Source organism: Megalops cyprinoides, chromosome 2 (assembly GCF_013368585.1).
Source record: "Megalops cyprinoides isolate fMegCyp1 chromosome 2, fMegCyp1.pri, whole genome shotgun sequence".
Lineage (NCBI taxonomy): Eukaryota > Metazoa > Chordata > Actinopteri > Elopiformes > Megalopidae > Megalops > Megalops cyprinoides.
The window spans coordinates 46,643,284-46,662,416 of NC_050584.1; the positions used below are offsets into that span (position 1 = coordinate 46,643,284).

At 48.4% G+C, this 19,133-nt stretch overlaps 1 protein-coding gene across 4 annotated transcripts in view; it reads right to left on the reverse strand.

Moving 5' to 3' along the window:
- The window catches only part of cep350 (centrosomal protein 350), a 42,848-nt gene that overhangs the window by 16,526 nt on the left and 7,189 nt on the right, over nt 1–19,133 (reverse strand). For 3 of the 4 annotated variants that reach the window (XM_036522851.1, XM_036522853.1, XM_036522850.1), the window contains exons 5-25: nt 18,883–18,997; nt 18,366–18,537; nt 16,265–16,848; nt 16,034–16,147; nt 14,760–14,873; nt 13,071–13,196; nt 11,177–11,856; nt 10,409–10,533; nt 8,337–9,292; nt 7,368–7,521; nt 6,836–6,975; nt 6,476–6,668; nt 4,699–4,958; nt 3,936–4,099; nt 3,302–3,412; nt 2,995–3,135; nt 2,375–2,511; nt 1,914–2,006; nt 1,624–1,796; nt 1,337–1,530; nt 47–237 (exon numbers count right to left, since the gene is read on the reverse strand). In XM_036522851.1, coding sequence (XP_036378744.1) covers nt 47–237; nt 1,337–1,530; nt 1,624–1,796; nt 1,914–2,006; nt 2,375–2,511; nt 2,995–3,135; nt 3,302–3,412; nt 3,936–4,099; nt 4,699–4,958; nt 6,476–6,668; nt 6,836–6,975; nt 7,368–7,521; nt 8,337–9,292; nt 10,409–10,533; nt 11,177–11,856; nt 13,071–13,196; nt 14,760–14,873; nt 16,034–16,147; nt 16,265–16,848; nt 18,366–18,537; nt 18,883–18,997 — 4,937 coding nt within the window. The remainder of the gene's footprint in view (nt 1–46; nt 238–1,336; nt 1,531–1,623; nt 1,797–1,913; nt 2,007–2,374; nt 2,512–2,994; nt 3,136–3,301; nt 3,413–3,935; nt 4,100–4,698; nt 4,959–6,475; nt 6,669–6,835; nt 6,976–7,367; nt 7,522–8,336; nt 9,293–10,408; nt 10,534–11,176; nt 11,857–13,070; nt 13,197–14,759; nt 14,874–16,033; nt 16,148–16,264; nt 16,849–18,365; nt 18,538–18,882; nt 18,998–19,133) is intronic. The other variant, XM_036522852.1, reaches the window with a different exon arrangement.

Sequence of the window (19,133 nt, forward strand, 5' to 3'; positions counted from 1 at the left end):
TTGTGTTTGTGTTTGTGTGTGTGTGTTCGTGCCGAGGTTGCATTGCCTCTTCTGATGCTCCAGCCAGGCGAGCTCCGCTTTGGTCTTCTCCTTTAGGGCCTTCTCGCGCAGCCGAAGCAGGGAGCTCTGATGCTGGGCCCGCACCTCCTCCTCCTTCATGTACTGCCGCACCATGTCCATGGTGAACCTGGAGAAGCTGTGCTGTCCGCCGGAGAATGACATGCTGCCCTCCTGCTGCTGGGGAGAGCGGGGAGCAAGAGGCAGAGTGTTAATGGCACACACAGACATGTAATCACTGCACTCCTGCTGGCTACATTCAGCTGTCATAGTTTATACCATGCTGGCCGAACAGAACGTAAATACGAGTGCATTGACCTGTTAAACAGCAGGGAAGGAAACACCATACTTTATACCTAGAAACTCAACAAAATTGCAGATCACTGTTTTAAATGACTCAGGACTGATAAGTTCACACAAATGTGGCCAGTGCAAAAACAGCATTTGATCACTGATGTCATGCTTCTAGAGTTCTAGAGTTCTAGAGGTGTTTTTTGTTGACAACAATGAAAATAACACGGTAATTAGCACTGGAGCATCATGAGACAATAAAATTGTTTGAATTATCTTTCTTCATCCACTGTTGTATGTTTCCCAGAACACATGGAAGGCATGAGCAAATCCTGATTCCACAACATCAAAATGAACATGTAAATGTATATTTTAACTCCTTTAACAGCTGCTTTCAGCCATGGCGAGCATCGTTTTGGAAAGTGAGAAAGGTGTGGAGGAGCAGCTAAACCTGTACATACAGCTCTACTCTACTGTACCCTTGAACTACTGAACCCTTCAGGTCTGTGTATGGACTCCCCCCCTAACAGTTTTTGTTTTGCTCCTCCACCCCTGGAGAGTCAAGCAGCAAAGTGCAGTAGTTATTAATTTGCATAGCTACATCTGCATTCCACCTACCACATAAAATCAAGCAATAGAGCCAGCTACCCAGCAAAACAGCTCGCCAGGTGTTACGTTAGCTACCATGATGCCTATCCATCTACTTGAAGATGAGTGAGTCTTACTTGATAGCTTATGTTCATCTTGAACTTTTTGGTGAAGGCAGGTGTGTCATCAGATTAATTACAGGCTTCCAGAGCAAATATCGATAAAGCACTGAGAGTTGGGCTCTTTTCAGGGTTTCCAACAAAAATAACAAATATAGTCATAAACTAATTTATTCTGGATTATTTGGATGAATATTTAAACTACAACACAACAGATGCCCAAATTGGTACCACTGAGCACTTCCTCGCTCTTGTCCATTTTTGGACAAATCCTCCAGTACCTTCGCAGCCTCGGGCACGCTGGACTTCTCTTGGCCGCGCTCTTCCTCGGAGTCTTCGTGGGAGCTGCCCTTCAGCGTGGAGCGCAGATGCGCCTCGGAGGGCAGCAGCGAGCGAAATGAACGCTCCTCTATCTCATCCTCCGTCATCGACTCATCGAACTTCAGGGAGTAATCTGTGGCGATCGAGGTGTTGTCTGCCAGGCGGACACAGGGGAAACGTCAACACGGTGAAACTCGAAAGGGAGCTCCCCGCTGTTCCGTCGACCCACAGTGACGCCACCACTAACCTTTCTCGTCCAGCAGAGAGGGAATGCTGCCGCTGCGCGCAGAGTCGTCCGCTGCGGTGTGGGCCTCCTCCGCCACCGAGCTGCTGCTCTTATCCTTCCTGACTGGGGCGCCGCCATCTTTCTGCTCCAGTGAAGGCAAGGATGATCTCGTGTGGATGCTGCTGTTGCTGTGGCTGTGGGGGACAGAGTGGACAGGCAGGCGCAATCAGGGTAACGTTATGAGACGTGTAAAACTGAGCCAGTGTCTGCATGTTATTTCGGCATTCTAACGTTAACAGTGTGGGCAGTACCTGACAGCGGCTCCCCGGGAAGCAGACGACTCAGAGGGGCTGCCGAGCGAAGAGAGGGGCTCCTCACTCCTCACAGAACCCTCAATCTTCCTGCTGTAGGAGAACAACACATTTGTTTCTATAAGGTAAAGGTTGTTCTTTCGACAGTATAAAGTCGTCTAGGAACTTTTCTCTAATTAGATTGCTGGCCAGTATCAAAACACCTGAACATTTCACTGCCAGCACTACAGTCTTACTAAATGTAGCATCCATGTTGGAAGGCAGTACTGTGTTTTGTCACTCTTTTGGATACCATAAAAACATAATGATGCAATCAGAAGCATACTTAGTCTTTTGTGCCTCCCCACATAACACTGTGAGAGAGTGAAGCTCAGAAAATACTGACTGCAACAGAAAAATACCATATTGGCTGTTAATTAGTTAGTTATCCCTGTCTGCAGAGCCCTGGTCACTTCCCCTACCTGTCAGTGTCAGCAGAGGAGTGGAGCTGCTTCATGAAGCTTTGGTGCTGCTGCCGCTGCTGGTCATACAGCGTGGTGATGGGGGCGGCCGGCACACTCAAAGCCCCTGCGATCTGGGAACGTGCCAGCTCTGTCATCTAAGGGAGAGAACGCCCAGCAGGTCAGCGCTGTTACTAAATAAAAGAAAGTGGCATCTAAACGGCCTGACCGCTGTTCTATCAACAGGGAGATTTACAGCTTGAGCTGTTTCAGTGGAGGACAAAACAAAAGGCAGGATAATAATGAAACTAAACAAAAGTTAAGGATAATAACTGGGGCGGCAATGTAGCATAGAAGTAAGGAGTAGGACTCGTAACCGAAAGGTTACCAGTTCGATTCCCCGCTGGGGCGCTGCTGTTGTACCCTTGGGCAACGTACTTAACCCAGAATGGCTTATATCTAAGTAAATATCTAGCTGTATAAATGGGTAACATGCAAAAAACTATAACCCGTCTTAAGTCGCTCTGTATAAGAGCATCTGCTAAATGCCAATAATGTAATCTATTGTAGTAACTCAGGCAGGTAATTAGCTAGGTGCAGATAAAGCACCATGCTTGGGCCACCTGCCGTCAGACTCCCACCTCTTTGATGTGCCGGGCGGCGTCGGTGGTGTAGCGCACGGCCTCGGCCTGCTGGCTGAGCATCCTGCTGGCGGCGTCCTGCAGGCCTCCCAGAGCCTCCTGCTTCGACTGCACCATGTTCCCCTGCAGCTCGGCGTGGGCCTGCAGTGACACAGAGCCAAAGAGGTACAGTTCTGTGACTCGAGGGTTAGCGCACACACAAAGAGGTACAGCTGAGCTGGCACACTGGCTCCTTTAACACACGGTAAGAGCAGAACTCCGCAGAGAGCCCCCCTGACTGACCACACTGCAGGTGAGTGTAATGTACCCGTGCCGCTTGCTGCCGGGTCTCCTCCAGCTGCCGCTTGGTCTCCAGGGCCTCCTGCTCTGCCTTCTGCTTCAGCAGGAACAGGTCACGCTCATGTCTCTGCTGCTGCGACTGGGGGGGTCAGAGGTCAACGTCAAGCATCAACGCAGCGTTCCACAAAACTCATCGCACTAGGGTTCATCTTCTCCAAATCTCCTCATGACACATACATTTTTATGGGCACTTTAAGTGATTTTAATCTACACAATAAACCATCTGCACATAACTTTGTAATTTTTCCACAAAAATACAATTTGTAGATTTATAATTCAGACAAAATAAGTGGACTCATTAACCAAAAGGCATTGCTTTATTAGACCTGATATAGGAGAACAGGGGTCACAACTGACAAAACACAAGGTAATGCTATATGATTTTTCTGTCTCCTTGTTGCCCTCGCCAGTTAACCCAGTAGAGGGCAGTACTGTGTACTGAAATGGAATGCAACACAACATAGTTTTGTCATTTTATGCTATTTTCATTTTTTTAATAAATGAGTAATGGTAGGATAGTATGGGATCCTCTTACATTTACTAATTTCCCTTTATGTACAAAATCCGTGAGATGCTCACGGCACGCATCCTCCGTCCCTCACCTTGAGTATCTGGGCGAGGGACACGCTCTCCTGCTGGGCTAAGGACACGCCGCGCAGTCGCTCCACGTCAGCCAGCTGCCGCACTGACTCCTCCATGGCGTCCAGGTAGCTGAGCTCGGCAGCCATGCGCTGCTGCAGCGCGCTGGGGGCGTAGTGCAGCTCACCTGGGAGACACAGAGGTACCGAGTGGGGACATATTCACCGAGGGATGGGGAGGAGACGGGGGGGAATGAAGACGCGAGTGCAAATACTGTCTCAAATAAATGTTCAACCATTTACCCCGCTACTACCTAATGGCTCAGAATGGAGAGTTTATGTACAGTGACTTTTTCCTGGCTTTAGTTTACTCTCACACTTAAAGTATGTATATACGCGTTTTATATATGACATTTTATCAGTATTAATAACTAATCCGGCAGTGTAGCATAGCGGGTAAGGAGCAGGGCTTGTAACCGAAATGTTGCTGGTTTGATTCCCTGCTGGGGCACTGTCATTGTACCCTTGGGCAAGGTACTTAACCAATTGCCTCAGCAAATATCAAGCTGTATGAATGGATAACATGTCAATGTCAAAAAAACTGTAACCTATGTAAGTCACTCTGAATAAGAGCATCTGCTAAACGACAATAACGTAATGTAACCCTGTCTGTTTGGAATGACAAGAATTTACTTATTTTTCCAGCCTGTTTACAATATTCCGTAATAAAAATGATCTCTTCCTTTCCTTGCAGTTCTTTTTTGGAGGAAGGATGGAATTTAAGTACCCGTGAGTTTGGGTTCCGAGCTTCCTGCAGCCCCGAGCCTGGTGAAGGCACTGGAGGCAGCGGCAGGCCTGGCCCTGGCTGAGGAGGAGGAGGAGGCGGAGCTGGGAAGGGCGGACGGGTGCGAGGAGGCAGTTCTCAGGCACTCCGCAGGTGACGGCTCCCCAGCTGGGACAGAGGCCTTCTGACACCCCGAGCCTGTTGGAGACCTCGATGGAGACAGCGCCGGGCTCCTGGGAGACTTCCTGCCATCTGAAACCAAGCTGGAAAAAAAAATGTGATTTAGAGACATATTGTGCACAGGCTGGTACCCTTACTTAATGTAAGCTGAGTCATGACCACAGTGAAGATGGTGAACCTTGACAAGCCTCATTGCTTGTTTTAAAACTTAATTTGTTTTGTTTAAACCACAAACCATATATGCACACAGACTATACAGCTAATGAATAATAATCAAAGGAAAAGCCATAAATGCTTGCATGGTAAATGTGTGCCAGGCATAATAAGCAAAGGCAGAATATTAGCATAGATGGGACAATTTTCTCTGTCCATGCTGACGTATGAAAACGTACAAGCTGAACTAACAGCCCACCCATGAACACACCTCATTCAAATACATTTTTCATGCCTCGCTCTGCTTGAAAAACAATGCAGGAGAATAAGCACCATGTGCTGGACTGGGCTGTGCTGTCATAATACTTATGGGGATAAAACAACATGAAGCAGAACACTGGCCTACATCATAACTGAGAGACCCTGGGCGTTTGGAAGCCATTCTGTGGCTGAACTGATCCAGAGTCCAGACACTTATCAAGAAGCACATTGTGCTGCATGTGTCCCAGCTCAAAAGCTAAAGATATCTGATCTATATTCAGTTATGTGTTCATTTCCTCTCTGTAACCACTGGTCAAAAAATAAGTAGTCATAAATTAGTTTTAAAACACAACCTGATATTAGCACATCCGATCTATTTCCCTGTCTTCAGTATGCCAAGTCTTTTTTCTAGCCTGGGCAAAATAATCTTAATGCAACTATCATCCCACCCACAACAGGCAATGAAGCGTATTAGGATGGTACCACCTGGTTTGAAGAATGCAAAAGAGAGGGTCTGATGTTATAAAACATCCCCCCCTTTTGGCAGCAGGTCCAATGCGCAGCAGGGGAGGATCTGACCACCTCTCCACCCAAACAAAAGAGCCAGTGTTGGGCAGCTGCACTCCCCCCTCCCCCTCCCCTTTCACCAGACTGGACACAGACCCCCTAGGCACGGCCGGATCAGCGGCCGCAAGAGCATTTTCACTGGCACCATCAGATACGCCTCCTATTGATGTTTTTATAGCTGTTCCACCTTGCCTTCACAATGACTCTTCTGTAAATAACGAGGCCGGGGCTTGTTCTCGGAGACTGCTGCGGACATTTATTATGAAGCAGGCAATTTGTCCACCGAGAAAAACTGCTGTTGGTCGCTTCACCCACGCTACTGAGTCATGGACAAAAGGTGCTGGAATAATTGCTGACATACAAAGAAAGTAAGAATTTAGCTCTAGCTAACAATGTTTTCTATCATATACTGTATCCATGGCAAACGGCTTTGGAAGAAAGAAAAAAACATGGCCACCATTAGCGGTCAATTAAAATGCCTTCCCGTACCTGAATAATGACTATCATTTACCCATTTTACTTACACCCTTCCCTGTCCCCCCAATAAGTATTCAGCAAAAGGAAAGGCAGATGTTCTGGTGGTGTAATGCAGGCCACAGGCACACCTACAGTCTCCTACCTGAGAGGGGATTGTGCTGAGAGGGCTCTCAGAGGGCTGTCTGCGTCTGCCCCCTGCACCAGGCTGTGGGATGAGCTTTTCAGGGTCCCATCTCTCTGGGAGTCTCGGGACAGGGGCTCTGAGGCCTGCGAGGGGGGGCTCCTCTGCCTGTCCACCAGTGTACGGTCCAGACTGTCTGCTGAAGCTTCGCTGGCTGTGGGGGAGAGCGAGTCTATGTCAAACATCATCAAACAAACTGGGGCACATGCAGCCTAATCCAGGCATAAGACATATGAGGTATCGCCGCATCTGTTAAATAAGTTCAGCTGTGGGGTGATGCTTCATTTTGGATAATTTTGGATTCCTGGTGCAGGGACTCACCTCTCTTCTGCACTGAGCCAGCCGAGCGGGGAGAGGACACAGGCGTGGAGCCTGAGGAATGGAGGGATGGCAGGTCTCCGGCTCTGATGTCGTAGGGAGACCTCCGACTCGCAAGCTCGTCGTTCAGACCGTTCACCAGGCTGTACAAATGTATTAACGACATGCTGAAGAATCACACACTTCAGTCACATGCCATCCATAAGAAAAATCCAAACAAGGACCACACTGACAAAAAGACTGAGAGAGACTGCTTAGGGGAGCCAATTACAGTGGCTCTTGCTATATACGCCTATACGTGTCTCAGTGCTACGCTTCTAATTAAGTGTAACAACAGCTCCACGTGGTGGTCCACCTACAGCATTGGATACCTGTGCTTTGAAAGCTACTGTTCAGTATGACAGACAGTTTCTTCAGGGTTATCCACTCTAAAATCACGTAAGGCGGTCAGACCCATTCTTCATCGATTTCCATTTCCACCAAAAAATGAAAAACACAGCCAGCCGTAGACACTGAACACAAAGTATTTTCCTACCTGATCCCAGCAAGTCCTCTGCTGACAGACTGCCTGCTGCCACCGTTGCTGCTAGAAGAGACAAAGTCATCCTCATAGGCGGCCACGTCCATGGGGCTGGCCAGCTGGGCAGAGCGCAGGGCTGGAGAGCTCCTCTCCATCTTCTCCTCCATCACTACAGGGAAGAGAAGGCGGAACACACCCGGCCATGAGCTAAAACCACAGCAGGCCAAACAGCGTAGGCATCAGAGACAGTATGGAGAACTAGGATACCATGCAGGGAGGCAGATGGGAAAAAAATGGCTGAGTACTATGAAAGTACTTGTATCTGTGACCCAGATATCCGATACTATCCGAATGTCTTCTATAGTTTCCTTGTGAAGAAATTTAGTATCATTGATTAGTGGACAAGTTCGCCCACTATAGGTCCTATCAAAAATGCTTTACAAACACATACACGAATCCATAAGAAATTTATGGCTATATGCCATACAATTAACATGCAAATATATTTAGTGGTTGTTGTTAAATGTTACTGGTCAGTAAAAAATGAAGAAAATTTATGAATATGCGTTAAATTTGATAGCTTTATTCATAACACTAATTAAGTGTTACTGTGTCCAAATTATTTTGGGGTCACAAAATCTGTTAATGTTGAATGAGATCATACAGATGAATAGGTTGAAAGGAGCACCTTCATGAGTATACGTTTACCATACAGATATTATTTAGGGTAAAAAAATTAGCTATTCTCTGTTTAAGTATTAGTATGTTTTAACTACTAGGAAGAACTAGACATTTTCGCAACCCACTGGGTTCTATTTATACACCACTGGGGACCTGTTTCTAAAATCCCTCAAGGGCCAAAGATGCCATCAGTGGTCGAGCGTGCTTGTAAGCTGCTGTATGACTCTGCACCGTTCCCAAGTGATGAATGAATCTAATGACAAATGTCTCAAAAGACGGATCCATTGCAGAGCGGACACTAACCTTTGCTGTAGTTGTTGAGATTCTTGGTAAAGATGTTGATGACGCTGTGAGGGCTTCCCTTGGCAAGCTCCTCCCAGGGGCTCCGGCTGTCCAGGGTCTGAGAAACGGAGCTCAAAGCTGGGTACTTTTCCGCCTCTTTCTGGAAGTGAGCGATGTGACGGAAGGTGTCCTGCTCCCCTGCGCAGAAGTCTGGAGCCCTGAGGTGTGCGGCCGGTTTGGGGAGGCCCTTGGTGCTGGCCTGGGGACTGCCATCACCCTCTGACAGGCTGCCTTCACTCAGCAGAGGCCCCTCGCTGATAGAGGAGTCCCTGCTGGAGTCATGGACGCTCACGTTCTTCCCTGCCTCAGACACGTTCGCCCTGGCCCCCTGACGCTCCTCTGAGTAATTCCGGAACCCGAGGCCAGCGGACGCAGGGGCCGTGTGCGCCCTCCCCTCCTCTGCTCCTCTGTCTTTCAGGCCCCTGAAGCTGTGCAGGTTGCCCACTCCGGGGAGAACACCATTGTACGTGGTGTGGCCAGCACTGAGGAGCCTCTGGATCCTAAGCGCTATGTCGTCCGGCTCCGAGCCTTCGTGGACGGGAGGGCTAACCGGCTTTGCCCAGCGGCCGTCGTCGTGCGGCTGAGCAGGGAGGCCCGTGACCACGTCGCCGGCGTCCCTGGCGCAGTCGTAGTTGATTCCAGCTCCGGCCAGTTTTCTCGCTTCGCTCTCGATGCGGCTGGACAGGGAGGCCGCAGTGGCTTTGAGAGCCTCGATGCGGTTCATCTTGTTCTTGTTTGCTCCTCCCATCAGGACCGGTGCTTGGCTCTCTCTCTTTAGGCCAGATATCCCAGGCTCCAACCCCAGCAGCTGGGTGAACAGGTGGCCAGTGGGTGGCACCAAAGAGCCGACTGCTCTTCCAGCAGGACTCAGGCGGTCTGGCTGCATCCAGTTCTGTCCTACTCGCCCAAGCTCATTCCTTTAGAGAAATTAAAATATTTCTATTAGGAGTTTTTGTAGCCACACACATGCCTTGCTCACTTTTAAGGCGTATGAAATTCAAGTTTATTTACTGACAAACATACATAGTTTCTAAGATGCAACATAACTGCAAAAAAAAGGATCTGAATGATTTATGGTTATGCATAAATTCGAAAAGAATCCTTAAAATGGTACCAGATAACATGACAGCTTAAAATCAAGAGAAAGTAACATTTCAGAGGATCGTACAAGGGGCAAGAATTCAGAAATCAAGAGACCGCACAGTAACACTGGAGCTAAAATTTCCCTGCTATAAACTGCAAATACATACCTTTACAGATCGGACTCTCAGAATAGGACATATAGTGAGTTGCTTAAACTACCAGCCATGTGATGTTTGCCCATGAAGAAAATTTTTAAATAGCAACCAGATCTCTATTCTCCACACAAACAGGCAGACTCCACCATGCCCTTCAGAAATGTCTCGCAGTGGCCATGGAAACAGCGTGTGGAAACAAACACAACCTTTACTAATGTCAGATATGCTGCCTGCTTATGCCATATGTCATGTAGTAATGTGCTCCCCTGCTTATTTCTCTGACCTAACACACAGCACAAGCTATTCTTCATAATAACAACTACAAATTCCTGCTTAATGTGTATCATTTGGGCAGTCAAGTAGACCTGGACTTTCCATTTCAGGAACAACATTTTATATTTAAGTTTTATGAAACCTTTTCAATTTAAATTTTGCGAGCCAAGATACTGATCAGAGCTTGCCAATTTGGACCATTCCAAATCCATTTTCAACATTTTCTTCCTCATGTATACGGTCCCCTCCTGACATAATGATAGCTGGATAAGCGCGACTGACTGAACTACTGTGGGTTGCAGCCTGCTTAATTTTCAGTAACACTACACAGGCACAGGAATCTTCATATACAGCACACTGCCAAATGACTGTCCCATCAGTGTCCAGTATGTTCTCTCTTTATGACCCGAGGGTAACTACATCTGGGCCAGTGTGTTCTCATGCAGGACTAGACTGCAGAGGACTTTCCTGGATCCATAGTGTCAGATGGGTGGTAATGAGACACGCAGAGGGAACTCAAACCTGGTCAGCAGTCCTGCCTGTGGTTCAGACAGGGAGAGGTCACTGCTGGAGGAAGCGCTCTGGGGCCGATCCAGCCTCTTGTTCTCCTTATCCGACTCTCCCGATGGCTGGTACACGGGCTTCGGCTACAAGACACACCAGAACTCACTGAGCACACTTCTCGTAAGTGACCCAACAGATGTAGTCACTGAACAGCAATTAGTTCCATAATTATGAATGGGGAGGGAGCTGCCAATCATCGTAGGGTTTCCAAAGTGGGCAAGGATTGCAGTTTTTTGTGCTGTTTAATGTGGACCTGAGGCCTGCATTAACCACCATGATGAAAGGAGCATAACCACCCATCATCATTTCATTCACTGGAACCTGTAAAAGTGTCAACAGTGGTGAGTCAACACTGGTGAGGTGAAGAGTATCCATTACATTACATCATTTAGCAGATGCTCTTACCCAGAGCGACTTACAAATAAGAATAACCAGTTATACACTGTAAGTGCTGGCCAATATGTCCTGTGCCTATGAGCTGAAAAAAGTATAAGTCAAATCCTTTGCTGAAAACCTGCATATAGAATACCACTGTACCAGATACAAATGGCTTTTATATTCAGAATGTACAATCTGATTATAAACAAACACATCAATAAAAATGGCAGATGAGTTTGCTTTAAGAGAGATTACACTGCGGCTCTGATCAGCTCAAACAACCGGGGCCTTTTATTAGTTCTCCCAGGACTGCATCGGTTTCCATAACAACAGCTCCCCGCCGCTCACCTGGAGGCTTTCAGTGGTGGGCAGTGCTTGAGGGAGCTCCTCCCCCAGCCTGGCCTGCTCCAGGAACAGCTTGGTGTAGGTTTCCTGGAGACGCTTCTGCGCGGGGCCCTCGCTGGCCACCTGCCCCTTCGCCATGCCTTCCCGTTGCTTTCTGTAGAGCTCCTGCAGGCGCTTGCTCCTGCGCTCCGCCTCCTCCCTCTGCGCCCGGCGTTCCTCCTGCTGCTTCCTCTTGCGCTCCTCTTGCTGCCGGGCGATGTACTGCCGCACGGACTCCGCGTCGTAGTGCCGCTTCTTGGGCGCCGCCTCGACGGGCTCCTGCCTGCTCTTGGCCGGGCTGGCGCTGCGGGAGACGCGGGAGGGGGCGCCCGTCGCCGCCCTGGGCCTCGCTCTCGCCCCCGGGCCCGCGGGTTTACCGCCTCCCGGGTGAGTCTCCTCCGGCCCCTGGCCTTCTCCCCCTCCTTCCAGCTGAAGGTCGTCCAGGATGCCCCGGATATCCGCCGACAGTATGTCTGTGTTGAGGGCCTTCCCTTCGCTCTCCTCAGGGCCCGCAGACACCGGCGTCGGCTGGGCGGCCCTGGTCTGGTCCTCGGACTGGGCGCAGCTGCGGGGCCTCTCCGTGCTGCTTGCTCTCGACTGCCGGCTCGAACCCAGACGGGGTTCAGAGTTCGCTCGAGGCGGCCCTGAGAAAATGTAATTCAGGGGTCAGAATCTGGGTGCTGATCAGTGATACAGGACCAGCCAAGGGGACTAATTTCAAGTTCAGAAAAGAAGGATCTGCATCATTTAGGTTACAATTAAGTAAATCACATTCTTATGTTTAGCACTGAACACAGTCTGGTGTTCAGTGTAACTTGTGGCAAATGGAAGATCACATCCTACTGGAAACAGCCTGCACGTTTCATCTATGAAGATGCCAGGAAGAAACAGAAACTAGCACTCCGGAAAGGTCGAGTAATGGCTAAATCCTAAAACAGAAAAACCCATTTCTGCATCTGACCAATGGTCTTAAATGAGTGTTTAGCGGACACTTCAAAAAATTGATACACTGTCTCTCAAAATCCACCAAGCACAAGCAAAATCAGCGTAGTCTATGAACTGAACTACTGTAATCAAGCAAGCTAGCAATTTCATGTCCCTTTAGCACACATAATGATCCTAATCATGCACTAATGGCATACCCATCTTATATTACGCTTACTTATTACAAACAGCATGAATTATTTCACTCTGAAAACTTAACTTAAATCTCCTAGTGACATGAAGCGTTCAGTTCAGAACATGAAACAAAAATGATGAGGGAAAATGAAACCATAGAAAAACAAAACTTTCTGGGTGGTGTGCCTCTCTAAGGGTTGCCTTCGGTGAATTATTAGGGTTATCCATTTTTCTGCGGTGAGAACTACCATAGTAAGCACTACTACATCTCTTTCACTGTGCGCCCTTCAGAAATCCTGGTCTCAGGAGCCACATCCCTGTAACTCAAGCAGCCGCTCTCCAGCTCCTCTCACATCAGCTCCCCTGTGTCTGAGTCTGCAGCCCCTGGAAATGAGGCCGGGCCTAATTGTGCAGCCAGTCAGAAACGACTAGTCAATCTCCATTTATTCCGGTCAGCGATAATGCAGGGAGACTGCCGCTGTGCTACAGAGGCGCCGCCCGCATCTTCACTTATTCATCTGCATTCCTTTTACCCAGCCAAGCGTGGGCTCAGAGGGGTTTTCTAGTAATGTGTTACCAAGTGCACACCGTAACCACATGAATAACAGGAGCGTGGTCAAATATACAACCAAGATGACAGTCGGGGAATTGAGTTTTGGGCTGTTGAACAGCCAGGGTCACGCACGCAGAATCCGCTCAGGCTGTACAGAGGTGTCTGAGAGCGGAGCTCTTTGCCCACCTGTCCTGGTGGCTCTGTCTGCGGACTCCGCCCTCGGCTCACGGGGAGGGCGCTGCGCCGGACGCGAAGCGGCCCTCGCCGGCTTCTGCCCCTCCCACCAGGAGGATGTGCTGGTCACCGGAGCAACTGAGGATGTTCAAGGAAAAACAAAACAGAACAGAATGTCAGCTTTACTGTGGCAACGTGGAGGGTGGAACACAAAGAGCCAATGTAGCCAGTGGCAGTGGTGCAGAGGTAAGGGATTTAGAAGCAGGCACAACGTAACTGCCACAACGGTGTCTTTACTTTCGATTTCTTATACGCCTGAATAATGCCTTCTCTACAGAGCAGCATTCCAAGATGATATTGAAACAATAAATCTTTTCTGAGGAGAATTCCCTGAGTGTTTCTTGCAACTTTAATGACTTTTGCTTATTTACGCCCCATTTAGTAAATTGGATATGAAAAGATGAAATAACACCTCAGAGAAAGGTGCCACCAAGAAGCGGCGGCCTTGGAAATTTGAGAGATTATCCTAAAAGCTGCAAGTGGATGCTTAGAGCAACCAAAATACAGGAGCCAACTAATAACGAGATCCAATCAAATCCAGTACAAATACTGGAAAACGCTATTCGTCAGCTGGACTCCCACATCCTCCTCTGCAAACACCATGAACCTCGCCAGCTCCTCCTGCTTTATGATGCCCACTGGATTTTTACTGGTGATCATTTTTCAGTCACTATTTTCAATGCAGCACAACACACAATACGGGAATGGGCAGGGAAGTGGGGGCATGGGATTTTCCCAGGCCAGGTTCTGCAGGTGCTCTGCAGAGCACGGCCTCCTGGAAGAGCCACGCAGAGGCTACACAAGCGGCTGCTTGTGTGTAAAAGGAGCCCACGGTGCTGAACCCGACCACACATTTTTAAAGGTCTATTATTAGCAGAGGCTGATCTGAGCAGGGGCGGGGGCCGAGGCATGAGCCGAGGGGGGCCACGCTACAGGGAGTGTCACGCTGAGCCGCTGTCATCTGACGGTGCTGGAAAGAGCAGAGGGAGGGGGAGCGGCAGGCTGAGGAGCCCTGCACTTCTCAGCTGTCTGAGCTGCTGTGCCAACAGAACAGAGATGCATCGACATTCCAGTGTGGACGCTCAGAGCGCCAGCGTGCTCGCAATCCGCATACTACACATGCTGCTAATCTTTACAGAGATGGAGACCTAATGACGCGCGCACATACACGGGCACACATACAGACACAGAGATAGACCCCACACACAGGCAAAGATCTGTGCAGCGTCAGCTGAAGGAAGCCTGGATATTGTGCAACAATTTCAGCATTATTTTATATGACGCTTTTGATCAGGTTTATTGTCACTGATGCAGACTACAACACAGTATGAAAGATAACAACAGGCACATGAAAAAGAACCTGTTACTGACGATAATAATCTCAGTAATAATATCCAAGAACCAAGAGCCTCTTACTGCAGGGAGACATTCTGTGAAGAGACAGGCTGTCAAAACTACAGCAGTGAAAAGATGGGGATTTAATGAATCCCTTATCCCATCGTAAATAAGCCTTGCGTTTGGCATCTGTCAAAGCGCAGCAGTGGAAATGAAGCTGCCGCAGCGATGGGGAGTGAGAGAGCGGGGAATGAATGTGTCAGGGAGAGGACCTGTGTAATGAGAGGCGAGGAGGGGGGGGCTAACCTGGCCTGCTGTCAGGAGCGGGGAGCGGCACAGACTTGTGCACTTTCCTCACGGGCTTGGGGGGCTTCTTCTCCTTCCCCTTCTCGGCAGGTCTCCGCTTGCTCTTTGCATGTTCTAGCATGTAGAAAAGAAAAGAAATGCTTAGGCTAAAACTCATCCAAAAATGTGTGGCGGTTTTGGAGTTATTAAAATGGTAACTACCACGAAAACACAAAAAACTGCAATTTGGAGAATGCACTGGGCATGCCAGTGTGAGGCGCCAGTGGGCGGGAGTCCAACAGCCGCGGCTCTGATGACAGGGAGGGGGCAAAAGAGGAACAGTGTCGGAAAGTCTAAGTGCAGGGCCCATAACATAAACAGAGTGCAGGATGATAGAGGGCAGACCCACAGTAAAACCCTGCATACTCCTTCTAGAAAAAAAAAAAGCCAGGAAGAACTGCATGAAACCAGTTCTGCTGTGGTTGTGGCAACATGCCTGGAAAGTCTGAGCCAGAATGAATTGGTTCTTAACTCTCTGTACGTCGACTTTTCCTGTGTTAGGGTTGAGACAGTCAGGTTTCTGGGGGAGGAGGACTGAGGCAAGCATCTAAAAAAGCTTCAGCATGCAAAGCATCATGCAGGACAACTTTCAGAAATAAGTCTGTGACACATTAAACAAAACATGTGCATGTAAAAGTGTAAGCATACAACCCACTGTTAATGCAAACAGACAGCAACCACAAATGGAAAGAAAATATGAGCCATAAGATGCATCAAAACAGTGTGCAGTGCATTCTGGGACACAAAGACAGCTTTCCCAACTACAGAACACAAAACTGTGCTTTTCTGCCAGGTCAAAATTTTCATTTCCTTGAAACCGCATAATTGGAAGAGAGCATCCAGGGCTCTGTTCCTTTGGGAAGAATGAAGCGAAACTAATTCCAATTCATTTCCAGCACGGTTTGAAAAGGCAGTGCAGGGTTCCACCATGGTGACTTGGAAATGCACCAGAGTTGACTGTTCATTTTCTCATTTAAACTTCTTTTCTTTCATCAACAGTGACCTGAACCAGCCCCTTCCCGCTGAGCGGTTATCCGTGGAGAACGCACACTCTAAATCTACATGGCTTTAAACCTCAATTAGAGATGCTCATGTTTGATTTACGTGCTGCTCTCTCCACGTGTGTAATTCGACTGGTCTCTGTGGTCCCATGCACACACGGCGTGCATGTTTCTCCCTGTTCTTCCTCTCTGTGTCTGTCCTGCTGGCTTCCAGCCCTGGCCCTCTGTACTCACCGGCCAGCTGCAGTGACAGGTCTCTGTACATGTCTCTGCTCAGGTTCTGGAACTCCTCTTCGCGCCACACCTTCCCATCTGGGGTGCGGATCTTCGTCTCACTGGGGTTGAAACCTGACGCGAGGCAAAGGGAAAACAAACAGATTAGCAAAAGCTGGCTTACTGATTACGGTTTCTGCTTTAACAAGAATCTCAGGAATCTCAGGCCATTCCAAAAAGAGAAGCCTTAACCTTTGTAAATTGGCGCAGGAGGCGCGGCGGCCACTTTGCGCACTTTGGCGGTGGGCGCCGCCGTGGTGGTCTCAGTGGTGCCGCCGCCCAGGCCCACCGGCTGCTGCAGGTATCCCAGCAGCTTGTCCCTCTCGGCCGCCTCTTCCAGGTGCTCGCGCTGCCGGCGGATCCTCTCTTTAAGCTTCTCCAGCTTGTCGTCGGGCTGCCTCCGCCTCAGGTTCTCCAGGCGCTGGGAGGTCGAGCCGGGGCTGGAGGACTGGGTGGTCTCGGCCACCAGGGACGCCTCCGGGGCGGGGGGCTTGCCTCTGCCGTCCGTCCCGTCCCTGTCGAGACAGCCGGCTCCGGCGGGGTCGTCTAGCCTACGCAGGGCATCCAGAACGGGCCGGTCGTTGAGGTAGCGCACCACCGTGCTGTCCAGCGCCGAGGAGCGGGTGCTGTCCAGGTCACGGGTCTGCTGGTCCCGCGTGTCGCGCTGGTACACCAGCTGGCTCAGACGGGCGTCCTCGTGAGAGGAGCAGGGCACCTGTGATAGCAGGCTTTGGGCCTCCAGCTGGGAGGATGTAAGGGGTGGTGGGGTCATCTCCCTGAGACAGGTAGAAAAACAGTTATATGAGGGTTCATTTAGCAATCATTCACTGTTGCTGCACAGTTTCATTTTTTTTTCTTCAAGGGACAAAGACCTTTTGTAAAACACAGGTGAAAGTATCTACATCAGCTGCATAGCTGAGGACACTGGCGACATTCCCACTGCCTACTGAAAGCAGCTATACAACATCATGGTAGCATTTTTCATGCTACCTTATGGTTTATACAGAAATACAAAAAGCAGCTTCATGACATGCTATGGAAGCCTTCAAAATGCAATGCTTTTGTTATACCATTTAGACTGTTCAAACCATTAATAATATTTCTGAGGTGATAAACTAGCGACATATGCAGACCGCAGCAGGGTTGCCTTTTTTGTTAAAATTATTTCAAACAGGACTGGTCTTGATCTAGTGGACATTCCATACAAGCTTTAAGACACAACAAAGAAAACTGTAAGAGACCAACAAATTAAGGAGGTACTATTTAAGTATTTCTTTCAAAATGTGGGACAGCTATAGCAAATTATCCTGGACTATGGAACTAAACTTGCACAAACATATAATTATCATCACGGAAGGAAAAGCATTCAGTCTTTTGTGTTTACACTAAAGATCCTACATTTAAGAGTTCATGTGAGGTAACATCCTCAACCATGCATTAGGCTGTCACCAGAAGCAGGAAGTGCCCACTGAATGGGACTTGTCAACAACATATGACTTGTGACTGGTAATCATTTCTTCCAAGAACAGCGACTGCCTTTTGGCAGTTATCAGTCTTAAAAAGCTGTTTTGAAGGACCTACTAAATTAGCAAGCGAATGAAACATTGCATGTAGGGCAACACAAAATTATCTTGCAATATTTCAGACCTTACAAATTAAATTTATCACTATGTTTTACACTTCTAACAGTTTGTATTTCAGTGTTCTAGGATACAAAGACGGTTTATTTTGCCGTTCACAGACAAACATTCCCAAATGGGAAAATGCTGAAAGTCCTCATAATTCTAGCTGTTGGCACAAAACAATTTGTACTGCATTCCTCTGAAATAGCTCCAGCTCTGTGTGATGAATAAACACATTCATAATACAGAGTGGTCAGAAGATATAGGTGACAGTTTCCATATTGCCTACAGCATCTGTCCTGCTGTTGGTTATATGTAGTTTCTTTTGTGCCTCTTTTCTGTGTAATTGCAGTATCTGGTCATGGTGACATAAGGCTGGAACACAGATTATGAGTTTGGCCCTGACATTAGCCATTATGTGCTTGATACGATTCTTGTAGGAATTCACAGTATCCGTGCTGACATCAAACACTGGCTTAAAAGCTTACTGAAGTTGAAAGCAGTAATAGGTGACAGTTTGAGAACCAGGTGGACAAGAGGTACAACTTTAAAAAGCAATTTAAAATATGCTTATAGAGACTGAATTTTATAGGAACACCATATTAACTGCCTACCAAAGACAGCCCTGTGGGGTTCCTTCCTTTAATGGAGAGAGACCTATCGAGACTGACCGGTAGGAAGCCAGCGGGTCCCTGAAGTCCACGCAGTTGGCCCTCCCGACGTTGCTGTCCAGCGTGGTGGTCCTCAGGGGACTGCGGGAACTCTTGTCTGGGCTACGGCGACTCCGTGACCCCGACTTAGAGGCCGAGCCTGTGAGCGAGGTGTCCTCCATGTGCCGCCCCTCTGAGGCAGCAAACACAAAGTATAAACAAATGATTAATGTTGATGCGTGTCTCCAAAACAAAGGAGAGACCCAATGCAAAGTGAGAGAAGACACGCATTGTTCTTTTACTGAAGAAAGACCCATAAACAAAAGCATGTACTGAATTGTCTGTATTCGCTGTATTTTCAACACACGCCATCACTCGCAAGATACTTTTACCCATTTGGCCACTGCAACTTATTTCCCACCCCTGTAATGTGAAAGACTGGGACAGCACTGCAGCTGTTATGTACTGTGTGTAATTGCACACTGTGCGCATTCACTGGGCGCCTGCAGCAGAGCTTATTTCGCCCTTTTTTTCTCACCTCTGCGGCTCACTTTCCTGGTGGACCCACTCGAGGTCTTCTTGGTATCCATGACAGAGTCCAGCAACACCCCAGTGCCGGGAACAGCCTCCAGGCGGTTCTCAATGTGCCGTAACTACAGCAAAACAAGAACGAGCTATGTCAGACGCAGACTGGAGCAGTCCTTTTAAAGTCACTTCAGTTTACAGACCATGGGAAATGTACAGAAAAAATGCATTCTGATATTTAAGGGAATATCATAATGATCTTGC